A 25,706-nucleotide genomic window follows, 5' to 3' on the forward strand; every position below is an offset into this window, starting at 1 on the left:
AAGTTTTTTTAGTTTTTTTTGTCTCATCTCTTGTTTGTTTCAAATATTTTGCATCTTTAAAGTGGTAGGCATGTTGTGTAAATCAAATGATACAACCCCCCCCCCCCCCACAAAAAAACTATTTTAATTCCAGGTTGTAAGGCAACAAAATAGGAAAAAATTCCAAGGGGGGGTGAATACTTTCGCAAGCCACTGTAAGGGCTTAGCTGCTTGGAATCAAAGATGCCACTAAACCACTGATCTAGGTCCAGCTTGTCCTGCCCTAATCTGTTTTGGTAAGCAGACGGAGGAGGGTTGTGATACAGGATGTCCATGATGGTTGCCCAATCTGATTCGTTTCCTGTGGTCTTGTCTTCATCAGTGAGAGAATGAGTCAGTGATAATATTAATGTCTTCTGTGTTTCCTACCGGCGATGCCAGGCTCCCACCACCTGTTATCTCCTTCCTCCTTTACATCTAACGAGTCAAGCCACCAGACTGGTCTATGATGAAATTATAGGCTGAACCTTGACAAATGTTTAAGTTGGGATGATTGTGATGTTGTTGTCTGACATTTCGCTGAAGACACGTATTGAGAGTCGCTCTGCATCTCCAACTGATGATTATATAACTTCCACGTATGACTTGTTTTTGGTTGCTGGCACTGACCCATGACATAATTGTAGTGTTAATTGGATTTCTGGCGTTCTTACGAACACAACTCTTACTTCTAATGCCCTTCTAATTCCACCTCTATTTGTGTGTGTTTTGTGTCTCTCCTCCCAGACTCAGAAGCACTGGAGATCATAGAGTATCCCCTAAACCTTTCACACCACCTGCTAGGTCCGAAGCTCTGGTCTGACACACCCCTGGACCTGCCCCAGTCACACCCACCCACACCCCTGTAGAACAGAGTCTGAAACCCCTCACTTCTTCAAACCTCTGCCCACTGGAATAAATGAGTGGACCTGCTGGAGAGGATAGGGCTGGGATATATACCAGAACCTACACAGGTAAAGTCCACAGTCATACTGGTGTCCGTAGAATAACAGGTTAACTGTTTTTTATAGGATGTTAGGATAAGACAATTCAAGATGGTTGTCTTTTGTGTTTTTTTTCTGTCGAATTTTCAGAAAGACTGCTGCATGTCTAGTTAAAGTTGGTGGATTTATGAATGATTTTTCAAACTCTAACAGCCCCACCTGCCCTATGCTGTGCTTCTCCCCCTTCCCTCCTACACAGAATGTCCTGGTTCAGCGGCTTCCTAGTGGCCAGAGTCGACGACCGCAAGACCGCGTGGGGGGAGCGCAATGGCAAGAAGTCCAAGCAGAAGGGAGGCTCATCCCTCTGCAACCCGCGTTACATGAGCTGCCTGAGGGACCCGGACGCCATGGAGCCCCCCTCTGGAGCCCCCCTCAACCCCCACCACTGCGGAGGGGGGGCCGGGGCGGTGGGCGGGGGGGGCAACTTCGGTGTGCGCTGCATCTGGCAAGAAGACCACTACGGCAAAGGCGGCGTCACCGGTGAAGGGGTGGGGCTCAAATCTGTCGACTTGGGCTTTGAGGACGGGGACGTGAAGGGGAGGAATGGGGGGGGGGGGGCGGGGAGGCGGGTGATGAGGGCCTCAATGGGGGAGGGGTGGTGACGGCGGCAGACTGCTGGCTGCGGGTGGTGCGGGTGTTCCAGTCCAAGAAGTTCCAGTCTCATAAGCTGGAGCTTCTGTACCAGCGCTACTTCTTCAGGCTCAACCAGAGCTCCCTCACCATGCTGATGGGGGTGCTAGTGATCGTGTGTGGCGTGATGCTGACCTTCCACTGTGTCCACGCGACCCCGGACGTGGCCTACTCCTCGGCCCTCTCCGTGGCCATGGCCCTGTTCATGGCCCTCATGGTTGTGTGTAACCGGAACGGCTTCCACCAGGACTACATGTGGATGGTGAGCTACCTGGTTATCGGGGTCCTGTTGCTGATGCAGGTGTTCGGCGTGCTGATGGTGGCGCCTCGCAGCGCATCTGAGGGCATCTGGTGGTCTGTGTTCTTCATTTACATCATCTACACGCTGCTGCCTGTCAGGATGAGAGCAGCCGTGCTGAGCGGAGGGGTGCTCTCCACCATTCACCTGGTCACCACCTGGCAGTTCAACCAGGAAGACGTGTTCCTCTGGAAACAGGTAGGCTCCTTGGCCTACAGTGTGTCATATTCATTTATTTAGATTTTCCTAAGGCTGCAGTGAGTGTCTGGGCACGCTGAGACTTTGTGGTATCTGGGCCTTACTCTTGGGCCTACAGCACAGGCTACAATATTATTATTGCATCAGTGCAGGCAACCATGTGGTTCTAGTCTGACAAGTAGAGATGGGCATTGGAAATGATATCACTATTTGAAAAATAACACAATTTTTTTTCTCGGATATCTGGATAGTCGAAATACATGTGTTTAAAGAGTATATATGTAAAAAAATAAAAATCAATGTAGACTTGCTCGCTCGACTCAAGTGAGAGCCTGCTTGGAAGGGTGGGTGAGGGGTGAGATTGGAGCAGGGGCCGGTGTGTGTGACTATGTGTCTATGTGTGTGGAACGGAGGGAAAGAGAGAGATAGAAAGTAGCCAAACCGACTCATGCTCGTTAGACTAACTTGTTGCTGCCAAAGTTGATCTATCTCACCAGCTGGTAGTGACTGTCTTGACCGCATCAACTTGTTGTGAAGAAGCTAGCTAGCTACAGTAGCCAGCTAAGTTAGCAAGCGAGCCAAAGTTGCAAGGCGAATTGAGGCTAACTGAGGCTATTTTGAGGCGTCCTTGCCGACAACTCACTTCACTTGCTTCACATGGAGCCGCTGACTGTAGCACCGCATTGATTGACCAACAATAACAACAAGCTACATGAGTGAAACGTGTGTAGGCTACCTGGGCAACTTTCTGTATGGGCCCCCGCATACTTTTCCCCCCCATAAAACACAAGATTTGATATAATGATCTCAAAAATGACTACTCTCCAAAAGAAGATCCAATACTAAAGTTGGAATATTCTAATAACCCTGCCCCTCCCTACTGACAATACATTGTTTTTTGGCAGCTTGTATGAATGTGTTTCACTGTGTTTTGCTCAGTGGGTGGAACAGTGTGTTTGTCGCTGTGTTGCCAGTAGATTTCTGAATGTTTTGTAGGCAGTCTGTGTATCTTTGTGTGTGTGTGTGTATGTGGCCTACTGTATGTTGTTTGTGCGTCATGCCAAGGACCCAGGGGCTAGCTGAAGGTCAATGGGCTGAATGAACCACCTCGGCCGGCCGGATGTGTGTGAGTTTGTGTGTATGTGTCTGCGTGTGTGTGTGTGCCAGAGAGAGAATACCATAGCCCATAATACTATTCAGCCGTATCACTCAGGTCTCTGTGCTCCCACACAAGGGACACTTTGTGCATTTTTACAATGGTGGGGGTGCTGTATGGAGGCTGAGGCTGGGTGCATTCTGTATTACTGTAACTGTTGTGTAACTGTTTATGACCATTGGGAGAAGGTATGGGAAAGGAATAAGGGGGAGACTATTCCACAAAAACAATGAGGGGACACAAAAGAATGTTTGGCCTAGTTCATGGTGGAACCTTAGTCGTTACAATGTTGTTTCCCCCCTTGATTTAAAATAACAGGATTTCTTCCCACTGGGAGAGTGCTCCACCTCTGTCCAGGTTCACATTTTCAGAAGGCAATTGTTCACGAAATGATTTCACGTCGGAATTATAGGCTTTATATATACTAGTGATGGTGGAAAAATCGACACAGTTACATATCAGGATATTATTTTTGATGATATATTGTATTATTTTTGATGATATATCGTATTATTTTTGATGATATTATTGTAAAAAAAATTATATTATCGTATTATTTTTGATGATATTATCGTATTATTTTTGATGATATATCGTATAATTTTTGATGATATTATCGTATTATTTTTGATGATATATCGTATTATTTTTGATGATATTATCGTATTATTTTTGATGATATATCGTATTATTTTTGATGATATTATTGTATTATTTTTGATGATATATCGTATTATTTTTGATGATATTATCGTATTATTTTTGATGATATTATCGTATTATTTTTGATGATATATTGTATTATTTTTGATGATATTATCGTATCATTTTTGATGATATATTGTATTATTTTTGATGATATATATCGTATCATTTTTGATGATATATCGTATTATTTTTGATGATATATCGTATTATTTTTGATGATATATCGTATTATTTTTGATGATATTATTGTATTATTTTTGATGATATATCGTATTATTTTTGATGATATATCGTATTATTTTTGATGATATTATCGTATTATTTTTGATGATATATCGTATTATTTTTGATGATATATCGTATTATTTTTGATGATATTATCATATTATTTTTGATGATATATCGGATTATTTTGGATGATATATCGTATGATTTTTGATGATATATCGGATTATTTTTGATGATATATCGTATTATTTTTGATGATATTATCGTATTATTTTTGATGATATATCGTATTATTTTTGATGATATTATCGTATTATTTTTGATGATATATCGTATTATTTTTGATGATATTATCGTATTATTTTTGATGATATATCGTATTATTTTTGATGATATTATCGTATTATTTTTGATGATATATCGTATTATTTTTGATGATATATCGGATTATTTTTGATGATATATTGTATTATTTTTGATGATATATCGTATTATTTTTGATGATATTATCGTATTATTTTTGATGATATTATCGTATTATTTTTGATGATATATCGTATTATTTTTGATGATATATCGTATTATTTTTGATGATATATCGGATTATTTTGGATGATATATCGTATGTGTCATGTTTTGTCATATATTGTCTTGTCATTTTGGCTTTTCCCTCTGTTCATTTTCCCCCTGCTGGTCTTTTTAGGTTCGTTCCCCTTTTTCTCTCTCCCTTCCTCTCTCTCTTCTCTCTATCGTTCCGTTCCTGCTCCCAGCTGTTCCTATTCCCCTAATCAATCATTTAGTCTTCCCACACCTGTTCCCTATTCTTTTCCCTGATTAGAGTCCCTATTTCTCTCCTTGTTTTCCGTTCCTGCCCTGTCGGATCCTTGTCTATTGTTCACCGTGCTGTGTCTGTGTATCGCCCTGTCGTGTCGTGTTTCTCTCAGATGCTGCGTGGTGAGCAGGTGTCTGAGTCTGCTAAGTTCAAGTGCCTTCCCGAGGCAACCTGCAGTTCAAGATCGAGTCTCCAGTCGGTTCTCGTCATTACGAGTGGAAATTGTGTTTTTTTGATTGTATTTTTACTTTACTGGATTAAAGACTCTGTTTTCGCCAAGTCGCTTTTGGGTCCTCATTCACCCGCATAACAGAAGGATCCGACCAAGAATGGACCCAGCGACTATGGATTCTCTCTACTCTACTCTCGAGTTCCAGGGGGCGATGCTCGGCAGACACGAGCAGGAATTGTCTGCTGCTCGGCTTGCCGTTGAGACCCTGGCCGCTCAGGTCTCCGACCTCTCAGGACAGTATCAGAGTCTTCGTCTCGTGCCACCAGCTACTTCCGGGTCTTCCGAGCCTCCGGAACCTAGGGTTAATAACCCACCATGTTATTCTGGGCAGCCCACTGAGTGCCGCTCCTTTCTCACCCAGTGTGATATAGTTTTCTCTCTCAACCCAACACATACTCAAGAGAGAGAGCTCGGATTGCCTACGTCATATCACTCCTTACTGGTCGGGCTCGGCAGTGGGGCACAGCTATCTGGGAGGCAAGCGCGAGTGTACTAACAATTATCTGAACTTTAAAGAGGAGATGATAAGAGTTTTTGATCGTTCAGTTTTTGGGAAAGAAGCTTCCTGGTCCCTGTCTTCCCTATGTCAAGGTAATCGATCCATAACGGATTACTCTATAGAGTTTCGCACTCTTGCTGCCTCCAGTAACTGGAACGAGCAGGCGTTGCTCGCTCGTTTTCTGGAGGGACTCCACGCTAAGGTTAAGGATGAGATTCTCTCTCGGGAGGTTCCATCCAGCGTGGATTCTTTGATTGAACTCGCTATTCGCATTGAACGACGGGTAGATCTTCGTCACCGAGCTCATAGAAGAGAGCTCGCGTTAACTGTGTCTCCCCTCTCTCCGACACTACCATCTTTCCCCACTGACTCTGGTGTTGAGCCCATGCAGCTGGGGGTATTCGCATTTCGACTAAGGAGAGGGAACGGAGAATCACCAACCGCCTCTGTCTCTATTGCGGTTCCGCTGGTCATTTTGTCATTTCATGTCCAGTTAAAGGCCAGAGCTCATCAGTAAGCGGAGGGCGACTGATAAGCGCTACTAGACGGTTCTCTCCGTCAAGTACCTGTACTACCTTACCGGTCCATCTACGCTGGACCGGATCGGCAGCTTCCTGCAGTGCATTAATAGACTCTGGGGCGGAGGGCTGTTTTATGGACGAAGCCTGGGCTCGGGAACATGACATTCCTCTCAGACAGTTAGGGGAGCCTACGGTCATGTTTGCCTTGGATGGTAGTCCTCTCCCCAGTATATTATATGAAACACTACCTTTAACCCTCACTGTATCTGGTAACCATAGTGAGACCATTTCTTTTTTGATTTTTTGTTCACCTTTTACACCTGTTGTTTTGGGTCATCCCTGGCTAGTGTGTCATAATCCTTCTTTTGATTGGTCTAGTAATTCTATCCTTTCCTGGAACGTTTCTTGTCATGTGAAGTGTTTAATGTCTGCTATTTCTCCTGTTTGTTCTGTCCCTTCTTCTCAGGAGGAACCTGGTGATTTGACAGGAGTGCCGGAGGAGTATCATGGTCTGCGCACGGTCTTCAGTCGGTCCAGAACCAACTCCCTTCCTCCTCACCGGTCGTATGATTGTTGTCCTGTTCTCTTCAAGAAGCGTTTTGCATCCGCTCCTATCCTTGTTGCACCTGACGTCACTAAACCGTTTATTGTTGAGGTTGACGCGTCGGGGTGGGCGTGGGAGCCATTCTGTCCCAGCGCTCCGATACTGACGATGGGGTCCACCCTTGTGCGTATTTTTCTCATCGCCTGTCACCGTCGGAACGTAACTATGATGTGGCTAACCGCGAACTGCTCGCCATCCGTTTAGCCCTAGGCAAATGGCGACAGTGGTTGGAGGGGGCGACCGTTCCTTTTGTCGTTTGGACTGACCAAAAGAATTTTGAGTACATCCGTTATGCCAAACGACTGAATGCGCGTCATGCTCGTTGGGCGTTGTTTTTCGCTCGTTTCGAGTTCGTTATTTCTTATTGCCCGGGTACTAAGAACACCAAGCCTCATGCTTTATCCCGTCTCTTTAGTTCTTCTGTGGCTTCTACCGATCCCGAGGGGATCCTTCCTGTTGGGCGTGTTGTCGGGTTGACTGTCTGGGGAATTGAGAGACAGGTTAAGCAAGCACTCACGCACACTGCGTCGCCGCGCGCTTGTCCTAGTAACCTTCTTTTCGTTCCTGTTTCTACTCGTCTGGCTGTTCTTCAGTGGGCTCACTCTGCCAAGTTAGCTGGCCATCCCGGCGTTCGGGGTACGCTTGCTTCCATTCGCCAGCGGTTTTGGTGGCCTACTCAGGAGCGTGACACGCGCCGTTTCGTGGCTGCGTGTTCAGACTGCGCGCAGAAGAAGTCTGGTAATTTTTTTTCTGCTTCTGCTCCTGGTCTTGCTGGGTCTCAGTCTGTTCCCTGCCATCGCATCTCTCCTGTTCTTGTTCCTGCCCTTGCTGTGTCTCAGTCTGTCCCTAGTTGTTACTCTCCTGGCCTGTTTGGTTCTGTTTGCTCTTTAGCTTTCAGTTCTCTACCCGTGTCTCATTTTTTTTTTAGAGTAGTACCCTAGTTTCCCTTTTTATCGTTTTCCGTTACGGTCCTGAGGAGAGGAGTTGGGTTCTTTCTCGGGACGTGCTGGACCGTTTGTGATCTATGATTTCCTCCGTTGCCGCCAGTGTTCCTCCTCGAGAGCGCCAGGAGGCGCTCGGTGAGTGGGGGGGTACTGTCATGTTTTGTCATATATTGTCTTGTCATTTTGGCTTTTCCCTCTGTTCATTTTCCCCCTGCTGGTCTTTTTAGGTTCGTTCCCCTTTTTCTCTCTCCCTTCCTCTCTCTCTTTTCTCTATCGTTCCGTTCCTGCTCCCAGCTGTTCCTATTCCCCTAATCAATCATTTAGTCTTCCCACACCTGTTCCCTATTCTTTTCCCTGATTAGAGTCCCTATTTCTCTCCTTGTTTTCCGTTCCTGCCCTGTCGGATCCTTGTCTATTGTTCACCGTGCTGTGTCTGTGTATCGCCCTGTCGTGTCGTGTTTCCCTCAGATGCTGCGTGGTGAGCAGGTGTCTGAGTCTGCTAAGTTCAAGTGCCTTCCCGAGGCAACCTGCAGTTCAAGATCGAGTCTCCAGTCGGTTCTCGTCATTACGAGTGGAAATTGTGTTTTTTTGATTGTATTTTTACTTTACTGGATTAAAGACTCTGTTTTCGCCAAGTCGCTTTTGGGTCCTCATTCACCCGCATAACAGTATGATTTTTGGAGACAATATCGCAATATAATTTTCGTGCTAGTCAGCTGTACATGCTTCAGTACTCTAGTATTTTCCCTTCAGAGCTTGTTCTCCATCATCTTTTTAAATAGTGAGCCAATTTGTTTTCAGCACATTGATTTCCACGACTCGTCAAAACTCCCTTTCTAATTGGCTGGCTCTTATCCCTCCACAGCAAACATGATGAGCGATATGTTTGGAAACATCAAAAACGCAATAACATCACAGTATCGAATTACAATACATATAGAATTATGAGAATCGCAATACATTGTTTCCTTAACTAAGTATGGTGATAATATCGTACTATGAGTTCCCTGGCAATTCCCCAGCCCTGATATATAGACACTATAGACTCCATACACATTATATTTTGTAGAAAGCGTAATTGTTTACCAAAGGATGTTATTGAGGAAGAGGAAAAGGGAACATCTTTGGTTACTACGAAAGAGAGCTAGGAGATAGTTTGCAACCTGTCATACATTGAGACTGAAATATACTAATCTGTCACCTCTGACTAGACTAATGTCTATTATTGATGAGGCATATGTTTGATTGTATTACTCAAGCCACTGTAAGGAAAGGTCACTGCACAAGAGTGTGGTAGCCAACCAACCTCTGTGTGACATCTTTATTGTGTTATATGGTGAGAACTGGGCTACTGGGCATGTGCGTAATGTAATGGTGTTCTCAATGACCCCCACGTCATGCATGTGACACAAAGCACATAGTGTTTTGTTTGCTGAGCTAAAGTGAACGAGGGTTCCTACTGAATGTAATCATATGTGTGTGTACATGGCTGTACAGTAATAAAGTGCCATCCATCACTTTTATATGCTTGTGTGGAAGTATTTCCCCTTTCTCCGATAACTCATTAACCTAGCTGGGTTTCTGTTGGCGTCGTTAGCTACAGATAATGAATTTGTGAAATCGTTACGCACACACACACACACACACACAGTGGAATGACATTGTGGTATAATTAGGATGTAGGGTATGCTGCCTGCCTGCCACATGCGTGGCTGGCCTCACTCCGCCTGTCACTGATCCAAGCCCACCCCCCTGCTGAGAACATGGGCTGGATTAGAAATCTAGACCCAGGATGTGTTTGGGCCTTTGCTCTGCCATGGTCTATGTGGAAACAAGATCTCTTCTTCACTCACTGGCAGTGGAGCCTTTTTACAACAAAAAAATGGAATCGCTTTGGGCAGTGTTTTCACAAGTATGTGGTACATTTTCACAACTCTTAGTACAAAACTCCAAACTGTTCACACTTGTAACGCAGCCAGTCCTTCGTTCAAAACCTGTCATTGTGCATTCATTTGGATTTGCAAACATCTCTCACCACACCACCATTTATTCAACATACGTTAATTGTGAAATGTAATGAGAACATGGGTTTAATCACCAAAACACAACATTGACGATACCTTTTCAATTTAGTCGTTCTAACTACCAGTTAATCCAATAGCCAACCAGTCAAGACACGTGTTTTAAATCGCCCTTAGAAGTGCTGAAAGTAATATGCTAAAATACTTACATTACCCAATAATATCTATCCAATGTGTATTCAAAAGTGACCTCAAAAGGGAGACATTCTCTACAATCATTAATGCAAAAAAAACATGTTATTTTTCAGATAGAATTGTGTCATTGGTATACTGTATGTAATCACATGTAAGAAATGACATGAAACAAATGAAATGAATGAAAATAAAACAAAATTTAGCACGCATTCATTTACATCAAGACATGTCTTGAGCCTTTAGCCATACATTCACATCCACACCACAGTGAATGTCCTCATTGTTCATCCACTGCGGGATAAACCTTTTGGAATGGTGAATCCAAGCTTGACATTGGTCTGCATTGACGTCGTCGCATGCCTCTTCCATGGCCAGAAGGAGGGTGACACGCTCATGGGGATGGCGATTGTACACCTTCCAACTCCGCGCTGAAAAAAATTCCTCAATAGGGTTGAGGAAAGGAGCGTATGGGGGGGCAGGTATAGATTGGGTTACAGATTGGAGATGAGTCCGAAACCATGCGTGAACCACCTCTCCACGATGGAACCTGACGTTGTCCCACACAATGACATAGGTGACCCCTTCACCTTGACAGGCCTGCTCAATTTTATTGAGAAACACAATGAGGTGTGCAGCATTGCAGGATCCAAGTAATGGCCTACGTCCTACCACACACCATTTTCAGAGATAGCTGCGCACACGGAGATGTTTCCCCCACGTTGTCCAGGCACTTGGACGTTCGCCCGTTGGCCGATGTGACTCCTCCCACGGCCCGGCGTTTTGGCCAGGTTGAAGCCACTCCATCGACTAAGATATACTTGTGATGGTTCACAGCAGCATCAAGCACCATCACCCTCTAAAAATATATTTTGGTTAGTATTCTCTAAAATGAGGCAGCTTAAGGTAGAGAAATGAACATCCAATTATCTGGCAACAGCTCTGGTGGACAATTGCACGCTGCCTCAATTTTAAGATATCTGTGGCATTATTTTTTTTTTTACAATATAGTTCTAATATGGAGTTGTCAAGTAGCATGTGCATCAAACAGTAAGTGTAATACAGTATATAGTGGTGTGCCTGAACATACTTGGCCCGCAATTGTTTCACCCGGTTGTTGTTTCTCTCGAAAGGCACCAGGTAAATGTGTTTCATAGATACCCGCTGCCTCTTCAAAAGGCAGGTGATTGTTGGTAGGCTGAGGGATGTCACATTGGCCAAAGGTGTCATCATTCTCCTCATTGGCCTGTTCTATTTCGGAAGCCATATGTCATTCCTGGCCCTTACCATTTTCACCGCTGCCCACTCCTGCTGTTTCGGTCAGCTCACGGCCACGGACACAACCATGTGTTCTGTCAATTCTGAGGTTAGAACATAGTATACTGTCAATAGATCATACTGGAAGAATAATGTAGCATGTTTTGGGAATTTACATGCGTTATAGTATGTTATCTACTGTAAATATAATGGTAAAGCGTAGTGCATATCCGGCAGACGTTTGTCTTGGTGAAATGTTCTCACGTTCGAATTGACAGATGATCTTTTCAGATGGGGGGGGGACTAATCTGGCAAGCCTCTGTTTACCCCATGGTCAACCAAGATGGCCCGGACTTCATTAGACACAACAGTTCCACGCCGTTTACCTCCCTCTGTCTGATGCCCACCTCTTTGAAAGGGCCCATACCCACCTCTTTAACCTCTTTGACAGGGCCCATACCCACCTCTTTGAAAGGGCCCATACCCACCTCTTTGACAGGGCCCATACCCACCTCTTTGACCTCTTTGAAAGGGCCCATGCCCACCTCTTTGACCTCTTTGACAGGGCCCATGCCCACCTCTTTGACCTCTTTGAAAGGGCCCATGCCCACCTCTTTGACCTCTTTGTTTCAGGGCCCATGCCCACCTCTTTGACCTCTTTGAAAGGGCCCATGCCCACCTCTTTGACCTCTTTGAAAGGGCCCATGCCCACCTCTTTGACGTCTTTGTTTCATGGCCCATGCCCACCTCTTTGACCTCTTTGAAAGGGCCCATGCCCACCTCTTTTACCTCTTTGAAAGGGCCCATGCCCACCTCTTTGACGTCTTTGTTTCATGGCCCATGCCCACCTCTTTGACCTCTTTGACAGGGCCCATGCCCACCTCTTTTACCTCTTTGAAAGGGCCCATGCCCACCTCTTTGACCTCTTTGACAGGGCCCATGCCCACCTCTTTTACCTCTTTGAAAGGGCCCATGCCCACCTCTTTTACCTCTTTGAAAGGGCCCATGCCCACCTCTTTGACCTCTTTGTTTCAGGGCCCATGCCCACCTTTTTGACCTCTTTTTTTCAGGGTCCATGCCCACCTCTTTGACCTCTTTGACAGGGCTCATGCCCACCTCTTTGACCTCTTTGAAAGGGCCCATGCCCACCTCTTTGACCTCTTTGTTTCAGGGCTCATGCCCACCTCTTTGACCTCTTTGAAAGGGCCCATGCCCACCTCTTTGACCTCTTTGTTTCAGGGCTCATGCCCACCTCTTTGACCTCTTTGAAAGGGCCCATGCCCACCTCTTTGACCTCTTTGAAAGGGCCCATGCCCACCTCTTTGACCTCTTTGTTTCAGGGCTCATGCCCACCTGTTTGACGGGCCCCTTGTACACGAGCTCTTTGATTTCCTCCTCTCCCTTGCTGTCTATCCTGTTCCATGTTGAATGAAATTGCAAGTGTTCACATACCTGCTTTTATATGATGACCAAATCAATTAGCAATAACGAGTAGTCATTATGTAGGGTTATCATGTATCATAGATGTTTATACTTTACAAACACACATTCTATTTCTGTAGTTCTCAAAATCCATGTATAGTAGACAAACCAGTTGAAAGTCTATAGGTTTACCAAGCAGTTAAGTGGTTAACCATTAAGGCACTGTTGGATTAAGTGATGGTCAAATGTATTGAAACAAATGAGAAGAGAATCATATGAAAGGTATTGTGAGCATTGCACCTTGCAAGGCAATTACTTTATATGAAAGGAATTTCTAGATGAAACACTGATCAGGTTTGGTGAAAAGGTGATTTTGTGTGTTGTACTTAGTCAAATTGAAAATGTGCTTAGAGTTTTGAAAATACAGCCTTTTCAATGATCTGTTTTGAGTTTTGTACTAAGAGTTGTGAAATTTTACCACATACTTGTACCAAAGTGATAAAAAAAGTAATGTGTGTGTTTGTGTATGTATGTGTGTGTTTTGTGTATGTATGTGTGTGTTTGTGTATGTATGTGTGTGTTTTGTGTGCCTGTGCCATGTGCGTGGGTACATGTGTGCATTTCTGTATAGGTTGAAGGGACTGCACATACTGTTTCCATTTACAATAATGCAGGGTTCAATGTAAAGACCTTAGTGGGTAGTTGCTGTGTGTGCGTGCACGTGTGTGTGAAAATCCCAATGCAACTCGTATACGTTTTTAAACACTGTAATAATTGCTATTCAGGCTTTATGAAAATCCCGGAATAGCTTTACTGCTGTCTGTCGAGGTAAAGGCCAATTCAGGGCGTCTCCAGGCCAAACCATACCCCCAAATGCTAGACTACGGTTACAAAGGGAGGTTATATTACTGGAAACTTTAGAAGTTTACCAATAAACTACCAGAATTTTGGTATCTTTCAAAGACGTTGTGTAATTTATCACAAGACATCTAGTAGGCCCTTTTGGATGCTGCAATCAATTCCCATTTGATTTGTCACCTGCTTCGTAAACAACAGACTAACGGAGAAATGCAACTATGCAGAGTTAAAGATTGAAAAAAAATCGATAATAATAATCGAAATAATGACACAAGGAATGAATACACAGTGAATAACGGATAACAATAACGAGTAAAAATAACAACGCTTATGTACCACTACCGAGTTGATGTGCAGGGGTACGAGGTAATTGAGGTAGCTACAGTGCATTCAGAAAGTATTCAGACCCCTTCACCTTTTCTACATTTTGTTACGTTTTCCCTTATCAATCTACACACAATACCCCATGATGACAAAGCAAAAACTGTCGTTTTGTTTTATTTTTGCAAATGTATTAAACATTCAAAACTGAAATAACCCATTTACATACAGTACCAGTCAAAAGTTTGGACACACCTACTCATTCAAGGGGTTTTCTTTCTTTTTTTGTTTACAATTGTTTACATTGTAGAAAAGTAGTGAAGACATCAAAACTATTGAATAACACATATGGAATCATGCAGTAATCAAAAAGTGTTAAACAAATCCAAATACATTTTATATGTTAGATTCTTCTTCCTTGATGACAGCTTTGCACACTCTTGGCATTCTCTCAACCAGCTTCATGAGGAATGCTTTTCCAAGAGTCTTGAAGGAGTTTCCACATATGCTGAGCACTTGTTGGCTGCTTTTACTTCACTCTGCGGTCCAACTCATCCCAAACCATCTCAATTGGGTTGAGGTCAGGTGATTGTGGAGGCCAGGTCATCTGGTGCAGCACTCCATCACTCTCCTTCTTGGTCAAATAGCCCTTACACAGCCTGGAGGTGTGTCCCAAGCAAGTCTCTTCTTATTATTGGTGTCCTTTAGTGGTGGTTTCTTTGCAGCAATTCGACCATGAAGGCCTGATTCACATGGTCTCCTCTGAACAGCTGATGTTGAGATGTGTCTGTTACTTGAACTCTGAAGAATTTATTTGGGCTACAATTTCTGAGGTGCAGTTAACTCTAACGAACTTATCCTCTGCAGCAGAGGTAACTCTGGGTCTTCCTTTCCTGTGGAGGTCCTCATGAGAGCCAGTTTCATCATAGCACTATGTTTTTTTGCGACTGCACTTGAATAATTTTTCTGATTGACTGGCCTTCATGTCTTAAATTAATGATGGACTGTCATTTCTCTTTGCTTAATCAAGCTGTTCTTGCCATAATATTGACTTGGTATTTTACCAAATAAGGCTATCTTCTGTGTACCACCCCTACCCTGTCACAACACAACTAATTGACTAAAACTCATTAAGGAAAGAAATTCCACAAATGAACTTTTAACAAGGCACACCTGTTAATGGAAATGCATTCCAGGTGACTACCTCATGAAGCTGGTCGTGATAAAGTCAAGAGTGTGAAAATCTGTCATCAGGGCAAAGGGTGGCTCCTTAAAATAATCTAAAATGTTAAATATATTTTGATTTGTTTCACACTTTTTTGGTTACCACATGATACATTCAGAGACTTGTCCTGAAGCCACTCCTGCGTTGTCTTGGCTGTGTGTTTAGGATTGTTATCCTGTTAGAAGGTGAACCTTTGCCCCAGTCTGAGGTCCAGTGCATTCTGGTGCAGGTTTTCATCAAGGATCTCTCTGTACTTTGCTCCATTCATCTTTCCCTTGATCCTGACTAGTCTCCCAGTCACTGCCGCTGAAAAACATCCCCACGGCATGATGCTGCCACCGCCATGCTTCACCGTAGTGATGGTATTGGCCAGGTAATGAGCCGTGCTTGGTTTCCTCCAGACGTAGCACTTGGCATCCAGGCCAAAGAGTACAATCTTGATTTCATCAGACCAGAGAATCTTTTCTCTTGGTCTGAGAGTCCTTTAGGTGCCTCCTATCGGGCTGTCGTGTGCCTTTTATTGAGTGGCGGCTTCCGTCTGGCCAAAATATCATAAAGGCCTGATTGGTGGAGTGCAGCAGAGATGATTGTCCTTCTGGAAGGTTCTCCCATCTCCACAGAGGAACTCTGGAGCTCTGTCAGAGTGACCATTGGATTCTTGGTTACCTCTCTGACCAAGGCCCTTCACCCCGATTGCTCAGTTTGGCCGGGTGGCCAGCCCTGGGAAAAGTCTTGGTGGTTCCAAACTTATTCCAATTAAGAATGATGGAGGCCACTGTGTTCTTGGGGACCTTCAATGCTGCAGACAATTTTTGGTACCCTTCCCCAAATCTGTGCCTCGATACAATCCTGTCTCTGAGCTCCCCTCTACCTCATGGCTTGGCGTTTGCTCTGACATGCACCTTATATAGACAGGTTTGTACCTTTCCAAATCATGTCCAATCAATCGAATTTGACACAAGTGGACTCCAATCAAGTTGTACTTAGAAACATTTTAAGGATGATCAATGAAAACATGATGCACCTGAGCTCCATTTCGAGTCTCATAGCAAAGGCTTTGAATACTTGTGTAAATAAGGTATTCTTTTTGTTTATATACCTTTGCAAAAAAAATGTAAAAACCTGTTTTCGCGTTGTCATTATGGGGTATTGTGCATAGATTGAATTGATTTAATCAATTTTAGAACAAGGCTGTAACGTAACAAAATGTGGACAAAGGGAAGGTGTCTGAATACTTTCTGAATGTACTGTACATATCGTCACAACTTCCGCCGAAGTCGGTCCCTCTCCTTGTTTCGGGCGGTGTTCGGCGGTCGACGTCACCGACCTTCGAGCTGTCATTGATACATTTTTAGTTTTCCATTGGTTTTGTCTTGTCTTCCTTACACACCTGGTTGCAATCCCATTCAGGACATGATGTGTATTTAACCCTCTGCTTCCCCTCAGGTCGGAGATTGTTTGTTGTATGTAGGTGTTGATTGTATTTTCTGTTGTGCGACGGGTTTTGAACCCTCTATTTGTTCTTTTGTATACTTTGGTTCTCGGAGGTTTTGATGTTTATTAAACAGCTCCGTTTTTTAACCAAGTTCATTCTCCTGTGCCTGACTTCCCTTTCACCAGCACGCACCACATTACACATATAGGTAGGGGTAAAGTGACTAGGTAACAGGATAGCTAATAGACAGTAGCAGCAGAGTATGTGGTGAGTGTGAAAGTGTGTGTGTGTGTGGCGACAGTATGCATGTGTGCACATGTTGTGTATGTGTGTGTTGGGTTGTCAGTGTGTGTGGGTAGAATACAGTGTGTGTGCATAGTTAGTGCAAGAGAGTCAGTGCAAAAAAAGGTTGAAGCAAGGTAGTCCAGGTAGCTAATTGATGAGCTATTCAGCAGTCTTGTTTACAAGTCTTATGGGTTGGGGGTTGAAGCTGTTCAGCGACCTGTTGGTTCCAGACTTGGTGCACTGGTACCGCTTGCCTTGCGATAGCAAAGAGAAAAGTCTATGGCTTTAGTGGCTGTCTTTGACAATTTTAGGGGCCTTCCTCTGACACCGCCTGGTATAGAGGTCTTGGATGGAAGGGAGCTCGGACCCAGTGATGTAACTGGGTTGTACTCACCACCCTCTGTAGCGCCTTGCGTTGAATGCCTTGCAGTTGCCGTACCAAGTGGTGATGCAGCCAGTCAAAATGCTCTCAATGGTGGAGCTGTATAACTTTTGGTGGATCTGAGGGCCCGTGCCAAATCTTTTCAGCCTCCTGAGGGGGTTGAAGCTGTTCAAGGTCCTATTGGTTCCAGACTTGGTGCACTGGTACCGCTTGCCATGCGGTAGCACGGAGAACAGTCTATGGCTTGGGTGGCTGGAGTCTTTGACAATTTCTGGGGCATTACTCTGACACCGCCTGGTATAGAGGTCCCGGATGGTAGAGAGCTTGGACCCAGTGATGTACTGCCTTGCAGTTGCCGTACCAAGCGGTGATGCAGCCAGTCAAGATGCTCTCAATGGTGCAGCTGTATAACCTTTGGAGGGTCTGAGGGCCCATGCAAAATCTTTTCAGCCTCTTGAGGGGGAAGGAGCATTGTTGTTCCCTCTTCATGACCGTATTGGTGTGTTTGGACAATGGTGATGTGGACACAGAGGATTTTAAAGCTCTTGACTCACTCCACTACAGGCCCATCGGTGTGGATGGGGGTGTGCTTGCCCCTCCGCTTCCTGTAGTCCACGATAAGCTCCTTTTTCTTGCTGACATTGAGGGAGAGGTTGTTGTCCTAGCACCAGACTGCCAGGTCTCTGACATCCTCCCTATAGGCTGTCTAATCGTCATCAGTGATCAGTCCTACCACCGTTGTATAATCAGCAAACTTGATGATGGCGTTGGAGTCGTTCACCCACACAGTCATGGGGGAACAGGGAGTACAGGATGGGACTAAGCACACACCCCTGAGGGGCCCCGTGTTGATGTGGCGGATGTCTTGTTGCCTACCCTTATCGATTGGGTGCGGCCCGTCCCAAAGTCCAGGATCTAGTTGCTGGATCCTAAGCTTGGTGATGAGCTTGGAGGGGACTATGGTGTTGAATGCTGAGCTGCAGTCAATGAACAGCCTTCTTACATAGGTATTCCTTTTGTCCAAGTGGGTGAGGGCAGTGTGGAGTGCTATGGAGATTAGAGGTCGACCGACTATGATTTTTCAATGCCGATATCGATTATTGGAGGACCAAAAAAAGCCAATGCCGATTAATCAGCCGATTTCTATATATATATTTGTAATGATGACAATTACAACAATACTCAATTAACACTTTTATTTTAACTTAATATAATACACAAATAACATCAATTTAGTCTCAAATAAATCATGAAACATGTTCAATTTGGTTTAAATAATGCAAAAACACAGTGATGGAGAGGAAAATAAAAGGGCAATATGTGCTATGTAAAAAAGCTAACGTTTAAGTTCCTTGCTCAGAACATGAGAACATATGAAAGCTGATGGTTCCTTTTAACATGAGTCTTCAATATTCCCAGTTAAGAAGTTTTAAAAATGTATTATTATTATTTATTTATTTTTATTTTACCCCTTTTTCTCCCCAATTTCGTGGTATCCAATTGTTAGTAGCTACTATCTTGTCTCATCGCTCATCGCTATAGGCACTATAGTATTGCCAGCCTAATCTCGGGAGTTGATAGGCTTGAAGTCAAAAACAGCGCTGTGCTTGAAGCATTGTGAAGAGCTGCTGGCAAATGCAGGAAAGTCCTGTTTGAATGAATGCTTAAGAGCCTGCTGCTGCCTACCACCGCTCAGTCAGACTGCTCTATCAAATATCAAATCATAGACTTAATAATATAATAAACACACAGAAATACGAGCCTTAGGCCATTAATATGGTCAAATCCAGAAACGATCATTTCGAAAAAATAACATTGAAGATTGTGCAATGTAACAGCAATATTTAGACTAAGGGTTGCCACCCGTTCGATAAAATACAGAACGGTTCCGTATTTCACGGAAAGAATAAACCTTTCGTCATAATTATGTAAAATTCTGGCAAATTAATTATTGTCTTTCTTAGGAAGAAATGATCTTCATACAGTTTGCAACGAGTCAGGCGGCCCAAACTGCTGCATATACCCTGATGTGAATGCTCTTTTGTTAAATCATCACCCGTTTGGCGAAGTATGCTGTGATTCAATGATAAAGTCGCTCTGGATAAGAGCGTCTGCTAAATGACTTAAATGTAAATGTAAATAAAGGCACCGCATTGCTAACCTAGTAATTGACAAGCTAGTTAACCTAGTAATATCATCAACCATGTGCAGTTAACTAGTGATTATGTTAAGATTGATTGATTTGTTTTTTCTAAGATAAGTTTAATGCTAGCTAGCAACTTACCTTGGCTCCTTGCTGCACTCGCGTAACAGGTGATCAGCCTGCCACGCAGTCTCCTCGTGGATTGCTATGTAATCGGCCATAATCGGCATCCAAAAATGCTGATTACCGATTGTTATGAAAACTTGAAAACTAACCCTAACCCTAATTAATCGGCCAACCTCAAATGGAGATTGCGTCATCTGTGGATTTGTTGGGGCGGTATGCGAATCGAAGTGGGTCCAGGGTCTCTCGGATGATGGTGTTGATGTGAGCCATGACCACTCTTTCAAATAATTTTATGGCTACAGATGCGAGTGCTACTGGGGCGAGAGTCATTGGCATTCTTGAGCACGGGGACTATGGTGGTCTGCTTGAAACAAATTGATATTACAGACCGGATCTGATTATCACAGGTCTGTAATTATCTCCGGCCCTCTGTGTGGCCTTATCACATGTCAAATATATGAAATAATTATTAAAAATATGATTTTTAAATAAAAAAAATGGAAATAACAAAGCTGTAAAACAGTATCCTAAATATAAAAAATCAACTTAGTGAACACCATTGGATGAAATATCCTTTATTAATTATTTTACACACTTTTACTTATCTTACTAGGCCAACGTGTACTTGTGGTAAATGTTTTGCCATCAAGCTGGTGGCCATTGTGAAAAAAGTTTATAGTTGGATGAGTTGCAGCGGTATAGTTGAAAATATATAAAACAATTATATTATATACAAATACAATTGTTGTAGTTATAAAACATTTTTTTATTTTAAAGTTAAGATACATTACATGACCAAAAGTATGTGGACACATGCTCGTTGAGCATCTAATTCCAAAATCATGGGCATTAATATGGAGTTGGTCCCCCCTCTCACGCTATAACAACCTCCCCTCTTTTGGGAAGGCTTTCCACTTGCAACATTGCTGCGGGGACTTGCTTCCATTCAGCCACAAGAGCATTAGTGAGGTCGGGCATGGATGTTGGGTGATTAGGCCTGGTTCGCAGGCCATCCCATTGGTGTTTGATGGGGTTGAGGTCAGGGTTCTGTGCAGGCCAGTCAAGTTGTTCCACACAGATCTCGACAAACCAGCTGAAACAGGAAAGGGCCTTCCCCAAAGTCTTGCCACAAACTTGAAAGCACAGAATCGTCTAGAATGTCATTGTATGCTATAGCGTTAAGATTTCCCTTCACTGGAACTAAGTGGCCTAGCCCGAAACCATAAAAAAACATTAATCCTCCTCCACCAAACTTTACATTTGGCACTATGCATTGGGGCAGGTAACGTTCTCCTGGCATCCCCCAACCCAGATTCGACCGTCGGACTGCCAGATGGTGAAATGTGATTCATCACTCCAGAGACTGGCAACGAGCTTCACACCACTCCAGCCGACATTTTGCATTACGCATGGTGATCTGTGAGGCTGCTCGGCCATGGAACCCATTTCATGGATCTCCAGACGAAAGGTTCTTGTGCTGACGTTGCTTAAAGAGTCCGTTTGGAACTCGGTAGTGAGTGTTGCAAAACGAGGACACCCAATTTTTTTATTGCACTACGCACTTCAGCAACCTGGCTGTCCCGTTCTGTGAGCTTGTGTGGCCTACCACTTCACGGCTGAGCCATTGTTGCACCTAGACGTTTCCACTTCACAATAACAGCACTTAGAGTTACCCGGGGCACCTCTAGCAGTGCAGAAATTTGACGAACTGACTTGTTTGAAAGGTGGCATCCTATGACGGTGCCACGTTGAATGTCACTGAGCTCTTCAGTAAGGCCATTGTACTGCCAATGTTTGTCTATGGGAATTGTGCTCGATTTTATACACCTGTCAGCAATGGCTGAAGCAGAAATAGCCGAATCCACTAATTTGAAGGGGTGTCCACATACTTTTTAAAATATATACTGTACATTGCCATATATTATGTTAATTACCAAAATGATTGAAGACTTTGGTAAAGTTACCGGTAGCTTTGCAATCCGATGCTAGGCTAGTACCTTTAGCTGCATCATAGCCGCTAAATTCAGGGCTTAATCGTCTGGACCGCCTCGGAGGCATAGGATAAAGGTTGAGGCTGAGGGATGGGATGTGGCCCTTAAGTCTTTGAACCTTGTAGCAAGAAAAACTGTTACAATGAAGTGACCGTGGCCCGTGGACTCTGGGAGTCGAAGATGAAGTGAAGTGTCTCACCGATCATGACGTAACAGCTAGCATACTGTAGCTGAGTGAACCTGACTGGCCGTCCGAGAGTCTAGCTTCACTAATAGTATTAAGGCTAGTAGGTCATGAAGCTCACTGTAGCCAGCTGTTGTTGATAGCAGACTGAAATGAACTAAGACAAGCCTCCTGTGAGTGAGACGTCAGTGAGAGAGAGAGCACAATATAACCAGTGATGGTCTCTGCTACTGGTGGGGCATCGTAAATCCACATTGTGTAACAGGGCAAGAGGTCTAAATGTAGACCTGAAGGATGCTGCATTTAGAACCAAATATGTCCTATGGATAACATTTCGGCACATGCCGGCAGTGTCACTTGGATAGCATTTATCGCTTCTGTGTGTAAATGTAGTCTCGTTTTTATGTTTGACTATGTTTGGTGTCAAAACCAGCGAAATAGGCCTAAACTTCTTCCTCCTCTCTCTGTGTTTTTATTGTAAACAAGCAAATAAACATTTTGGAAGTAAACCTCAGTCAATTAGAAAATACTCACCCCCCCTATTTCCCCCTCTCTCTCTCTCTCTCTCTCTCTCTCTCTCTCTCTCTCTCTCTCTCTCTCTCTCTCTCTCTCTCTCTCTCTCTCTCTCTCTCTCTCTCAGTAATCCACAGTCTTCTCTTTTCCCAGCTGGAATCAATTAACCACACACACACACACACACACACACACACACACACACACACACACACACACACACACACACACACACACACACACACACACACACACACACACACACACACACACACACACACACACACACACACACACACACACACACACACACACACACACACACACACACACACACAGGGCCAGAACACAACCCCTGGTTTCTGTTGGTTGACACCCTCCCTCAGGGCTCTCATTAAGGGCTTTGTCAGAAATGCCGTTCTTTGTTTTCCTTAGGAACATGACGGCCAACACATTTTCCTCCGTGTGTGTGTGTGTGTGTGTGTGTGTGTGTGTGTGTGTGTGGTGTGTGTAACCTCTTGGAGCTCATTAATGGGAACCATCTCACTGAGAGATTGTCGTAATAGTTGTGTGATTCATTGTTGTGATGTAAACATTGGAAAAGTTGGCAGGGTTCTTGTCCATGTGTGTCCGCCACCACAGACAAAGTGGAAATGTAACTGACTATGTACATTTTTGCTGGTCTTTGTAGTTTTTATTTATTGTTTTTATTTGTTTCAAGAAAGGTGTTGTGGTTGAAACTGTAATACTGTAATAGCTATATCTTGACTGTCCAGGAGTCCATGACACAGCAGGTTTGGTGTATTGTAGCGGGTGAACATTGTTGATATAGGGCTTGAGAGAGGTCAGAGACCTCCTAAAAATAACCAGCCCCAGGCGTTTCTGCTAACCGTTGTGTTGCGTCACATGGAACAGTCTTATCAGAGTCTGCGTCATATCAGCCACTCACTCTATCCCGCTCTGTATGCACACACTCCCACTCACAGCAATGCGTGTGTTAGCACGCCACACACGCACTAACACACACTCACTAACACACACGCACTAACACACACTCCCTCATGCACAAGCACACACACACACACACGCACCAACACCCACACAAACAGACACACACATACACAGGTACTACACGTAAACACACAAAGTCAAACATGCTGGTCATTTTTTCCATGGCACTTAGACAGACAGACAGCCGGACGGACGGACAGACAGACAGAATGTTTCTCAGGCCTGTTTGACTCCTCACGACATGGTTAAAAAAGTCTATTTCTTTCATTAGACAAATTAAGTGGAAAATGAGTACTTGTAGCTTCTCACTGTGTTAACAACTGTCTGGATGTCTCAAGTGTAATTGTTCTTCTATAGATATTGTATAAGTGAGTGTTTTTTGAGTGTTTCATAATATATGGCCCACAAATATTGTTGAATATTCCCATATTAAGCTTTCGATAATGAGTCTTGAGCAGGAGGCCTACATGTATGATCTTGGACCTTGACGGGGAAGCCAAGGTCCATGTTTCCCTAGACAAGGGAAACATTAAAGGAAACACTGTGTAACCCATTTAACCCCTGAACAGCCATTCGGGGTGTAGAACAAGATACCTCATGCGAGGTGGAGGAGGAGGTAGAGAAGGAGGAAGAGGGTGAGGAGGAAGTGGAGGAGGACGAGGTGGAGGTAGAGGAGGAGGAGGGTGTGGAGGAGGAGGAAGAAGAGGAGGAGGAGGGTGTGGAGGAGGAGGAAGAAGAGGAGGAGGAGGTGGAGGAGGGTGTGGAGGAGGAGGAGGAGGTGGAGGAGGGTGTGGAGGAGGAAGAAGAGGAGGAGGAGGTGGAGGAGGACGAGGTGGCGGTAGAGGGTGAGGAGGAAGAGGAGAAAAAGGAGGAGGAGGTGGAGGTAGAGGAGGAGGGCGAGGAGGAAGAGGAGCAGGAGAACGAGGAGGAGGTAGAGGAGGACAAGGAGGAGGTAGGGATGGGTGAGGAGGAGGTGGAGATGGGTGAGGAGGAGGAGGAGGAAGAAGATGAGCAGAAGGAGGTGGAGGATAAGGTAGCGAGGCTGTGCAATTGAAGGAGGAGAATACGACATTCTTCCCACACAGTCACCCCGATAAATTATTTGTGCATTTAACGCCACAGCAGCATTTTAACAAAGCTACCTGTCACACTGAGATTCTCATCCTTACCAGCACGTCTTCTGGGGATCACAAGAACACAACAGTGGGTTTTTTCAGAGTTTGAGGAACAGGTTTAATTCCTTTTGCCTGGACAGGATTCTGAGCTGACTGTGGTTAGTCATTTTGAGGGGTGTCAGTGTTATGCTGGTGAATGAGGACCCAAAAGCGACTTAACGAAAACAGAGTCTTTATTCCAGTATATGACAAAAGTAATAATCCTGGATATATCAAGGAGAAAACAAAACAGGAAAAACTGAAATCCACTCGTAGTTGCGAGGACTGACTGGAGACTCGACCATAGACTGCAGGTTGCTTCGGGAAGGCACCGACCGTAGCAGACTAAGACACCTGCTCATACGCAGCATCTGAAGAAGTTCAAACACGACAGGGCGAGACAAGGACACAGAACAGCGAACATCATACAAGGATCCGACAAGGACAGAAGCGGAAAACAGAGGGAGAAATAGTGGCTCTAATCAGAGGGCAAAATAGGGGACAGGTGTGAAAAGAGTAAATGAGGAACAGCTGGGAGCAGGAACGGAACGATAAGGAGAGAGAGCGAGAGAGGGAGAGAGGGAGGGGAAGAGAGGGATAGAAAGAGGGAAAGAACCTAATAAGACCAGCAGAGGGAAATGAATAGAAGGGAAGCACAGAGACAAGACATGATAACCAATGACAAAACATGACAGTACCCCCCCACTCATCGAGCGCCTCCTGGCGCACTCGAGGAGGAACCCTGGCGGCAACGGAGGAAATCATCAATCAGCGAACGGTCCAGCACGTCCCGAGATGGAACCCAACTCCTCTCCTCAGGACCGTAACCCTCCCAATCCACTAAGTACTGGTGACCACGTCCCCGAGAACGCATGTCCATGATCTTTCGTACCTTGTAAATAGGTGCGCCCTCGACAAGGATGGGGGGGAGGGAAGACGAACGGGGGCGCGAAGAAAGGGCTTGACACAGGAGACACGGAAGACAGGGTGGACGCGACGAAGATGTCGCGGAAGAAGCAGTCGCACAGCGACAGGATTGACGACCTGGGAGACACGGAACGGACCAATGAACCGCGGAGTCAACTTGCGAGAAGCTGTCGTAAGGGGAAGGTTACGAGTGGAAAGCCACACTCTCTGGCCGCGACAATACCTAGGACTCTTAATCCTACGTTTATTGGCGGCTCTCACAGTCTGCGCCCTGTAACGGCAAAGTGCAGACCTCACCCTCCTCCAGGTGCGCTCACAACATTGGACAAACGCCTGAGCGGAGGGAACGCTGGACTCGGCGAGCTGGGACGAGAACAGAGGAGGCTG

At 44.6% G+C, this 25,706-nt stretch overlaps 1 protein-coding gene across 1 annotated transcript in view; it reads left to right on the top strand.

Annotated features, from left to right (window-relative positions):
* Nucleotides 1-25,706, top strand: part of adcy6a (adenylate cyclase 6a) — a 57,638-nt gene that overhangs the window by 4,617 nt on the left and 27,315 nt on the right. The window contains 3 exon segments of the mRNA XM_046343337.1: nucleotides 766-992; nucleotides 1,222-1,568; nucleotides 1,571-2,148. Coding sequence (XP_046199293.1) covers nucleotides 1,223-1,568; nucleotides 1,571-2,148 — 924 coding nt within the window. The 5' untranslated portion in view covers nucleotides 766-992; nucleotide 1,222.

Source organism: Oncorhynchus gorbuscha, linkage group LG03 (genome assembly GCF_021184085.1).
Source record: "Oncorhynchus gorbuscha isolate QuinsamMale2020 ecotype Even-year linkage group LG03, OgorEven_v1.0, whole genome shotgun sequence".
Taxonomy (NCBI): Eukaryota; Metazoa; Chordata; class Actinopteri; order Salmoniformes; family Salmonidae; genus Oncorhynchus; species Oncorhynchus gorbuscha.